The 11,280-nt window shown below is 37.4% G+C and overlaps 1 protein-coding gene across 1 annotated transcript in view; it reads left to right on the top strand.

Moving 5' to 3' along the window:
* Positions 1-11,280, top strand: part of LOC144665065 (uncharacterized) — a gene marked incomplete at its 5' end in the record, with an annotated part of 30,385 nt that overhangs the window by 5,230 nt on the left and 13,875 nt on the right. The window contains 8 exon segments of the mRNA XM_078526242.1: positions 3,078-3,200; positions 4,072-4,197; positions 4,556-4,708; positions 5,426-5,548; positions 6,615-6,788; positions 6,905-7,099; positions 8,434-9,785; positions 10,492-10,633. Coding sequence (XP_078382368.1) covers positions 3,078-3,200; positions 4,072-4,197; positions 4,556-4,708; positions 5,426-5,548; positions 6,615-6,788; positions 6,905-7,099; positions 8,434-9,785; positions 10,492-10,633 — 2,388 coding nt within the window.

The raw sequence follows: 11,280 nt of genomic DNA, 5'->3' as shown, positions 1-11,280 counted from the left end.
ATGCAAAAATATTTTCTTCGAAGATATTTCTTTTTACATCTATTTAACAATTAGATTATTCGCTCTCGATTTCTATCGTGTGATAGTTGATGAGGGCGAAGCCCTCATCAACTATCACACATAGAAATCGAGAGCGAATAATCTAATTGTTTTAGTATAAATCTACTAGACGTTCAAAACTTAACAACAAGACAGGTTCTCGTTTTTATTAAATAATGATGTAAATAAGTCACACAACACGCGGATAATTGACAACTTCACCACACAGCGCGTTTGCATTTCATTCACGATTTATTGAAACCGTTATATGCCCGAAACTGAAGGAAAAGCCAAGTTTTTAATTGTAAAATGACGATTGAAAGATGTACTGGCGTACAAGGGCCCTTGGAAGTCAAGTTTTTTTAAAATTCGAAAACGTAAAAGATCAAAAAAAAGTTAAGCGAGTTGTTCGCAAGGAAGAAACCACATTGCACTGTTTAGCTTCTGTGTGCGCCTTTGCATTTCATTCACGATTTATTTAAAACGTCGTTTGCTCGAAATTGAACTAAAAGCCGGATTTTCATTGTGAAATGACAATTTAAAGATAGACTGACTTACAAAGGCCCTTTGGAAGTCAAGTTGTTTCATATGTAGGAAACTTGAACGATAAGAAATTTATGAAAAGTTGAACGATTCGCCCGCAACCTTGAATTCGCATTCAATTTTGTTGTTTTATTAAAGTCTTATTGATGCATTAAAAAACTTGCAGGTCGAATCTCTTTAGCCTTTCTTTTACTGCTCCTTGATGGGACGATGAAACTGTGTTAGTTTGCCAGACATTTTAAACTATATTTCCACAAAATGTCTCGGTGAAACGCATCTCTAAATGTTATAAAATTATAGATTCGCCCGCTTTTAAAAGCGTAAACGAATATTAATTGCTTTTCTTACCGTGTAAAATCTTCATTACATATTTCGGTACAGTCTTTATCTTCTCCAACATCGCCTGGAATAGTAAATAATCCAAGTCCTTCTTTACGGTCAATTTAAAAGCCAGAAAAGCGAAAAAGCGGCGACCATTCTGTTGACAACCGTACGCTGTTTCGCTACTCGCCTTCTACAACAGAATAGATAGTGAGTAGCGTAGCCAATCAGAGAACAGCATTCGTGATAGAACGCTAGTAGATGTATACTAACAAGTTTTAGTATAAATCTACTAGCGTTCTATCACGAATGCTGTTCTCTGATTGGCTACGCTGCCCACAAAATATTCTGTTGTAGAAAGTGAGTAGCGAAATAGCGTGCGGTTGTGAACACAACGGCCGCCGCGTTTTCGCATTTTAAGAAAGACTTGGATAATTTACTATTCAAGGCGATCCCTAAGAAGACAAAACTTCATGTTAGACATTTTATGGAAATGAATTTCATAAAGGTTTGCAATCCAACACAACTCATCGTCCCTATAATGGAGGAGCGGTAAAAGAAGAGCTGAACAGATTTAACTTGCAAAAAAAGCAAAAAACTGAAAGCGAATTCAAGGTTTATTCATTCGAGCGACGCGTTCTAATTTCCATAAACAATTAAAAATGTTAATCGTTAAAACTTTTCAAGATTTAAAACAACTTAACGTTCAAAGGATCTTCAATGTACGTCAGTGTATCTATCAATTGTCATTTTACAATGAAAAAAGCAGGCGTTTGGCTCAGTTTCGAGCAGCTGATGGCTTCAATAAATCGTGAATGAAATTTTAAGGCGCACAACTTCACAACTTTTATTAAATAATCTTCATTGTCTATTTTTAGTATATTTACATTTTATCACATATTATTTTTCTTTGCTTGATAATGACGTTAAGTCAACGTCGAAACGTCGTGGTCTTTTTAAAATTTATAAACGGAGTTTATAATGTTTTTAGCGAATGTCGTATCGCAAAATTTTATTGTAAATAAGAACACCCGTAAAAAACTTGTTTGGGGAACCACAGAAGCTTTTGATCAATCGCCTGCAGCTTGCGTTTTCGCAGCATTTCTCATTTACTTCAAATTACCACTCGTGTTTTACTGGCTCGATAAAAGGTTGAGCACAGAAAATGTTCTCTATTTTTAAGAAAGTCTTCTTGCTATGTTTTGTTTTCAGGTTAAATAAACTTAAGGAATGTTTCTCAGGTTAAATGTTAACCCTTAATATGCTGAAATTACTCCAAAAAAGAGCGTTTTTTTAACCGTCAATTGATTTTCTTGGCTCTACGGTCCTAAATTTCTCTAAACTTTTTAATCGTTAATCGATTTTCTTTGTTCTATGGTCCTAAATACCTCTAAAATTTGCTAGAATGCACTTTCTGGCACTGCATAAGTTTTTGATGACATTTCCATGTAACACTACTTTTTAATTTGGCGCATGCGCATAAGCCAAAATGTGGACCCTGTTTTGTTTTTGTTTTGTTTTGTTTTGCTTTTTTTGCTGAACTGTTCCGTTTTTTTCCTTGCTCCTTTTCTTTTCGTTTTTTTCTGCTTTCTTCTTCTCTCTATCTTTTACTCTGTGCATCTTCTTCTCTCTATCTTTTACTCTGTGCACGCCTTCTACTGGCCTGAAAAGTTTTGATCTTAATCAATAGAAACCCTGGAAAGGAGACCATGATCAAGTACAGGTATATTGGCCTGTTTTAGCACCAATTTTACACCAAAAGCTAATCGCGTTTTTTTTTTTTCGATTAGTTTAGTCGGAATGCAGTCAATGTCAAAGATGGACACTTCTGTGGAAAGATCTATCCAAACTCTATAAGTTGCACGTCACAAACATCTGCTCACGTGTAAATTGGTGACGTCATAAGTGGTTGAATGGCCATTCCTCCAAATCCCGGAATAATCCGGACTTAGCATATTAAGGGTTAAATTCAAGGAATGTGTTTTTTAAGTTCAATAAATCCAAGATCACGATCACGCGAAATATGATATGATGTCATAACGACTTCATAGCTGTTGCTTGTTAAGACCAAAGAGTTAAATGACATTAGGGTTTTATCATATAAACAGTGTAAGTACTGCATGAGTGATTCCCCCTTTACGGTATATTAATTTTCACTATTTTGTGATTGTCAGATGTGAACGAGTGTGCTAATAACAACGGATACTGCCAACACACGTGTAAAAACATTTATGGCGGTCATCTGTGTAAATGCAATGAGGGCTTCATGTTAGACAGCAATAAAAGAACGTGCTCAGGTAAAGTTCGTAGTGTTCCTAGAGTTAAAGTTCGTGTTGTTCTAAGAGCGTCTGTCAGTGCAAATATCGAGAAATTCGAGATTGGAAAGAAAATTGGAATCTTATTTTATTAAATCAGAAGACCATTTTGGTGAGTTATTTTGAAAAGACGTTGTTATAAAGATCCAGCAAGTTAACGTTTTTAATGAAAACCAGCAAAGATGTAACTACCATCATATGGAGCTCAACGACCCAAACATGGCGAATGGAAATCGAAGTTTTTTAAAAAAGAGGGGTTTCAATTCGCCAATGCACTAAGACAAGTATTCCCTTGATAAGATACATTAAAAATCGTGTAAAAAATGAGATAAGGGAAGCTTTTAACCTCCTTGGTTAGTATATGAAACCGCTCTATTTTGCAAAAATACATCCGCCATTGTTTGGTCTCGGTCAAACTTTGTTCCTAGATTACACAGGAATTTAAACTTCCTAGAACTGTTAAACAATATTTCTGAAAATTGCTCGGCAAAAGGGGGCCTTTGATAAAATATATATATACAAAAAAAAAATGGATTTTTCGGTCATGCCCAGAAAATTTCGATCTTTACAGATAAACGCTCTTAAAATTCGTTGGTCAAAACTAACAGCAGTGCTTTGGCTTGCTTCAATGTAACGGAAAAGGTTACGCTACTGCACAATCCACTAACAAGTAGATAAGCCAACTGAGCAAAATAAAACGGGGAACATTTTTAAAAGCCACAAAAATGGTTTGCAATAAAACAATTTTATTTGATTGCTGGTAGCGTGAAAATAAATTAATTTTATGGTTTTGACGTCGATTGACATAGTCTAATACAATCATTCTAATGGTCTCGATGCTCCATATTTTCAGATGTTGATGAATGTAAGTCCTATCATATGCATGGTTGTGAGCACAATTGCAACAATACTATTGGTGGATACTTCTGCTCTTGTAGAATCGGTTATCAACTTACGACCAATAACAGGACATGCACAGGTGAATTAAATAACCCGCTCCAAACCACTTCATTTTTTAATAAACAACTCGTCCCTGCTTTTTTTGTTTTTTCTCCCAGCATCTTATGTTGTTTTGCAACGTTTAATTTACGCCAATCCAGCAAGCTAGTTAGATGTGAATATGTCTTCCTCCATTCGTTTATTTACCGTCACCAGCTGTAACGCCAAATCCCAGTCAAGTATATCTCGCAAATTCACAAATCAAACTGGAAAGGTCTATAATTCTGAAATCATCTTTGTTTTCGTATCTTAGTCCAGAGCACATGCACAGCCCGGAAGGATAAATAATTCTTCCCAAAGTAAATAATCAATAAACTTACCAACGGCATCTCTCGTAGATGTCGATGAGTGTGCTCTCCGCAATATTACTGGCAGTAACGAAACAGCCACGCGTTCTGCATGCCATCACATTTGTTTCAACAAGGAAGGAAGCTTTCAGTGTTCTTGTAGGAGAGGATACATGTTGATGTATGACAAGAAACAGTGTGAAGGTGAGCTGTCTAATATATTTTTATTCCCAAAAGTGATGAACATTTGTTTTACGTTATTTTTTTTTTATAAAGAAAGCTATCCATAGGACGATCATGGTTGATCCGCTATATATTTTCCCTAATTATATAGCAGTCGGCGTCCTTCTTTGCCTTATTCATATTAGTTTGATGTACCTGATCGTATGACGTTTCAAGTGACCATTTCATTAATTCTCCATGAATTGACGACGAATTGCTGACGAATTTTAGCTGCATGAAGAAATACCAACCTCGCTGTGTTTAAAATGAGCGTCCTTGATTTGCTTCACATGAGTAATAAAGTTATAATTAAATAAAAAGTCGACTTGGGGGGGGGGGGGGGGGCAGTGTCCCCTTTCCAAACGTCAAAGGTTCCAACAATTTTTCAATTTCAGTGAAAACCACCATGCATGATCGCAAAATTCTTTGCATGCGGGAACTCACGCAGTAATAAATTATTGGGGAGCTCCGCTTTTTGGCTTACCTGTAAATCTTTATCTTAACCGTTAAAATATTTCCAACTTAAACAATTACTGACGCGTTTAACTTCATTAGTTGTTCCTGTAAAACTGATCTTTTTTTTCTTTTTTTCCCCACATATAAACATCAGTTCGGTTTTCGGCTGATTTTACTAAATATGCAATCAGTAGTGTATTTATTACAAAAAACTGATAGGCTTTGTCATGTTATTACCTTTAGATGTTGACGAATGTCAGACTGGAAGCCATGCCTGTGAACATAACTGTCACAACACTATTGGCAGCTATCGCTGTACGTGCAAAGCAGGCTACAAACTGTTGTCTGACGGTAGAAAATGTAAAGGTACGTAATTCTTTTTCCATTTTTAAGGGAGACTAATAAAAATCATTTTAGTTTAATGATTTGATCTTTTTCCTTTTGCTTGCGGGTTTCCATTTAAGCTGTCATGTGCCCTTCTGGAAAGCTTTAAAATAGGCCTCCAAATTAAATAAAATACGACGGAAAAGATTATTTTGATGATATGACTTGTGGTGGTGCTTTCAGCAGCTTATTTATTTTATTCAGTGTATAGTCAGAGATCATAATGATGGCTACAAGATCCTTTGAGTACACTTTCCACATTTCAGATATCATTCGACGAAATTGCCACATTAAAAGCTATAACCACCAACAAAGCCATAGATTACGGAAATCCTTTTTTTAAAAATTTTTGCTTGCAAACTACTTTTCGTCCCACTCAGTGGAAGTGTGTCAATTTAGCACCTGTACACAAGAAAATTGATAAAGATCACGTGAGTTACAATCGTCGCTTCACGCTGATCCTTCACACTGAACCACATACAATATGGCCTTAGGTCAACAAAATCGACCTCAGCGGGGTAGGGACATGAAAATATTGTCACTTACGCCAACTTACCCTGCAAAACCCAACGCGCTCGATTTCGTCGACCTGACGCCAAGGAAGGCACTTTATTTGGCGGATTTTCTACACTTCAGTACAGCACTTATATTATAACCTGAGGGACAACGAAAGCGAAAAGAAATAACCGGATATTAAAGTGGTTGGAAATTCTGAATTATTGAGTTTCCAATGAAATCCAGTCGATAATTGTTCTTAGCCTTGGGAATATTTCATAAAATACACGTGTTCGAAATTTTCGTTAAGCAATAACTCACCGAAATTACTTCAAATTACTCCGAGGAGCTGGCGAATAACAAAAAAAACACGACAGAGTAACTGTTTAAGTCAATTTTATTCACAAAACAATCGAATTTATACCTCCGTTAACCGAAATTGTTTCATTCCATTCAAACCCTTTTATAAATCGAGTCTTCCTACTGTGGCTCTTATCGTTTTCTTGGGCTGCCAGTGATAATGCTTAAGATTAAATGTTACGTGTTTTCACAGCTCAACCTTGTGAAGAGATCAATCCACCATGGCAAGGTAATATGACGTGTTATGGGATGGTCACTGATACGAACTGTACATTTTCTTGCAATCCTGGATATGATTTGGTTGGATCAAAGTTCAGAACTTGCTTATCATCTTCACGTTGGAGTGGAGATCAGTCTTTCTGCCATGGTTAGTGCCTCTCTTACGTTTTGCATCGAAATGCGTTTATTCACCGCTTATTTCTGCTTTGCATTGCAGCCTCAAAGAAAGCCATTTACTAAGGGAATGTTTTACTTCCTTATTAGAAAAGCACTGTGAGGAGTTGACTACCACTCGTGAAAATGAAACCCTTTCAATTCCCTGCTTTACGTCCTTCGGTTCAACTTGCTACTTTGGATGTCGCCAAGGGTTTATACTCAAAGGGGACAGACAGGCCAAATGTAGCCTAAGTTCGAAAGGTGACGCAGTTGTTTGGAACATTGGGCAGTTTTCTTGTGAAGGTAAGTTTTCCATCGGTTGATTGCGGAATAACAGTACTGGTCAGCAGATTTAATTTGAATGGTTACACCACTGACAAGGTTTTCAACGGCAAACGTAACAGATAGAATACCACTGCATGACTCACCGGCTGAGAAAAATTTACCATATAAGCTACCGCCCTGTAGCCCATATGGTAGAACACTGGGCGCGATCCATTGGACCAAATTTTTCGGAAATTCCGGTACAAAATCAAATGGAACAGAAAGATTCCGGAAACTCGTTTCGAAAATTTTGGTCAACTTCTGGAGGTTGTCCTCAAATTCCGGAAAATCGGAATTCTCGGAAAATCCTGTTCCATTCGCCAATTTATGCTCGGGCCCAGTTTTTCCCAACCCGGAAATCGACAAAATTCGACATGGCGGTCATTCCAGCTGCTCGACACTGATCAGTGTTCGTCTTGTCTTCTTGCGGCAGACAGCTTATAAACTGCGTTATTGGAACACGTGTGCTTAGCAAGCTTTGGTAAGCAGTTCGAAAATACGTGCACACCACGTATAATTGTCTTAAACGAATGCGATAAGAGCACATCTTGTGCATCCAAATGTTTCCGTAGATGTCATAAAAGCAGACGTATGTGTTTCCAGTGTAAACTTTTCGCATTCTTTACGTTTAAAAAAGCGTGGAGCTACGTTTTTGAGCTAAGTGAAAGGATAGATGGCTTCAGAATTTATCAAGAGGGAGTAATATCTTCAGTTTTCTTTACTGTTTGCGGGAATGGAACTAGCCTGGCCGATTCAAGTGGAAAATACCGTTCCATTTGACAGATGAAAATTTCGAAAATTCAAACCGAAAATTTTGGTCCAATGGATCGCGCCCACTGTCTCCATCGTTGTTCTGTAGCTCGTATGGTAGAGCTGTGTGTAGCTCGTATGGTAGATCTGTGACGAGCTGTGGACATGTAAGGTCGTGGGTTCCAATCGCACCCGAGATACTGAATTTTTTTTTCAGTGTCCAGTGTATATGTTGTGGTTCGATTTAGTCCTTGGTAAAAATTTTATTTCCTTTTGTTTTTTCGGGTATGGTGATGTATCATAATGAGATTAAAACAAATGAGAATAAAATTTTAACCAAAAATAAATTTGAACCACAACATATTCTCCCAGTTGGGAAGGGTTTTTACGTTGTCGTAGACGTGTTCGGCTAAGATTCCATTATTGCTTAAATCTTAAACAGCTCTCGTTATCTTGAGAGTGGACAGGCAAATCTGAAGGTATACAAAGCGTTTTCTGAATCATTACAAATCGACCATATTTCTTATACTAATTAACTGTTTTTTATTATTTTGCAATGATAGAGATTAATACTTGTAAGCCAAATCCATGCAGACATGAGGGAAAATGTTTGGCCAAGGACGAGAATGGTTTAATGTGCAATTGTGAACAAACTGGATACAAAGGCAAACAGTGTGAAATTGGTTTCATCACCACGCCAGTCTTTCCAAAGCTACGCCCCAATACTCGTTCAGAGACTTTGTCTGTCTTGGCACGTCCATCAAAACACTTAAAACTGTCGTTCAACTCACAAGATGGGGCAATGTTCCATCCAGAATCAATTGAAATACAATTTCCAAACAGAAAGGGAGCGTTTAAAGTAGAAGCAGCAGAACCAGGAATTCAAGCAGTATCTTACTATATTGAGGGTGGAAATAAAGTCGATTTCCAGACTCCTGAAAGAAGCGTGCTCTTTGTTGCTTCAGAACTGCCCAGCCACGACACAAAACCATCTCCGCTCAACGGAGAACTGCCTATAGGATGCGAGAAACACGAAACACAGGAACACTTTTCATGTAAACTAAGATTATTGTCTACTGCACCTTGGGCGGGGACTCATCGATCTACCAATGGTGTCGTCCACTTTGCAACAACCAATAACCAAATTATTCCACTGTCGCTGATTGGTTTAAATCTTAAAGAACTCCGTGTTTCACGTGATCAGATGATTGAGACTGGTATTGCTAAAACGTCCAAGTCCAAGAAATTCTCGCTTTCGTATCAGAGAAACGACAAGTGTTACTCAAAAATTGCAGATGCCAAAAATATACTTGAACTAATTGAGAATGACGCGTTTCCCTCGTCTTTTATGCAAGCCCTTTCAGCAATGGCACCAGAGTGGCTTACACTAGCTGTTAGTGAGACCAACGAGTATTTTGATATTCAAAATATTGCTGTAAATCTAGCATCTGATTTCGAACACTGTTCAGGATTTCCTTTTCAAGGAGCATCAAGCCTTGCCTATTATCGTCCTGCTCTTAACTACACAGTGCGCGTTGCTCAAAACGAGGTATCCCTGTTCGCCGATGGAAGAACCTGTTTCGCCATAAACGTTTGCAAGCCTGGTTTATTCACCAAGTTGCCCAAAGAACAGGCTGAGCATTTAAAATCTACTCTTAATGTTTTTCAAGACATGAAGGACTGCTGTGGAATCGATCTCACTGTAAATTCAATTGGTTTCCTTGACATCGAGGAAACCTCCCATTTTGTAAAGGGAGTGATTTGGAATGGAACTGACCTTCAGAAGTTATCGTTGTTCAGCTTCAACGCGTGGCTAAAAGGAAGCCTCGACTGGAGAATGGAGATACCTAAGCTGCTCTTTGTGACGTTTAAGATCACTGGCGAGACTATAATCAAATCCATAAATATTGATACTGTAAGTATCTTGACTGGAGCCACATCACGGGGATTTTGCTATTTTTTCGTCTTAACTGTAACACTCTCTTTCAACATGCGGAGAGAAATAATTATTTATTAAACTACGTTTGTAAATATCGATCTTTTTAAGCAACTTGAAACGTTAAGCCTTAATCTTTCAAGTTGTCATCTATTTCCATCCAAGCTATCCACAGCCAAAGATGCGTCTTAACTGTTTCAGTGCTCCAATATAGCAATTGTTTATCAAAATGGACCATTTGTTCTACAACACAAATATTTATCTTGGCCCCTCGAAATTCTGTTAAAATCCGTGACAATGCTCCTTTAATTTATGTGGCCCTTTTATATGTTAATGTTTGTAAAGTAAACTAAAATGTATTAATTTGAAGACGGTTTGTTCACAATTATCTTACATTTTTTCAATGAACATAGTACACAGAACAGAACGTATGAGAAACGCATAATCAATTGAGAACTTTGTTTCGTAGACTTACTCCTACCAACATACCCCAAGGGTATTTAACAACACGTGAATAATCATAAAAAAATAAGTCCTTTACACATACTGGTAAGAAAGGTATGCCCTCGATCAGAGAATTTCCGGTGTCTGGTTATACCACTCTAAAACTGAAGATGCTGGTTAATGAGTGTATATGTAAGGGAATTGACTGTACATATTATTTTGATTAATTCTTTTTCAACAGCTCTTTGTAGATCGTATGTCTCAACGCATGGAGATGCAGTTCAAGGGAAAAGCGTTCGTGAATATCACTGGGAGAGCACTGAGAAAAAACTTTACCTTGGAACTCAAAACACCTAAGATCATCGGAAAAGCCGTTTTGGGAGGTAGGACGCGTTTATAACGTTGATTAAAATAACATGAGTTGCAATTAGGCATTCCCCATGTAGACCACATTCCAATTGCAAGTGTATGAGCTCATTGAGCCAAGCGCATTATAAAAAAGAAATATTGTTCACATGCAGCGATGTTTACTTGAAATATTAAAATTTGTTTACCTTTTTCATAGCCTCTGTTTTACTAGAATTTGCCACAATTGCCATATTAACTCCCATGAATATTCGTAAACAACCACTCCATGATGAAACCTTTACTCATGAAAAATCAATAAAAGCTAGCTGTTATTTTGCTTATTTTTAGAGACTTTTTTTTGCTCTGTAGCTGTACGTAAAGTTTATCTATAACAATTTTTGTGCCCGATATAATGGTAACTGATCCTATGTACTAAATCGCCGTTCCTTTGATGAACTTTGATCCGTGTGATCTTGAAGCACAAATCTTTATCCGGATCCTCCTAAAGGAAAGCAGCCATAAGTATTTGGGTTGTATGAGTGTACATCGAACCTCCCTTGTTTGCCGCTCTCCTGCACCGCCAAACTTATTACTGAACGGTCCTCGAGTTGGTTGTTGCATACTGCATAGTGAACATGTTAAGTTATATTAATAAAAGCTTTGTAATTTTCGATTTTTTCTT

The sequence above is a fragment of the Oculina patagonica genome, chromosome 9 (assembly GCF_052425735.1).
Source record: "Oculina patagonica isolate OP01 chromosome 9, crgOcupat, whole genome shotgun sequence".
Classification (NCBI taxonomy): Eukaryota; Metazoa; Cnidaria; class Anthozoa; order Scleractinia; family Oculinidae; genus Oculina; species Oculina patagonica.
Note: the sequence above shows the minus strand (reverse complement) of the source record. Positions and strands in the feature narration are given on the sequence as shown.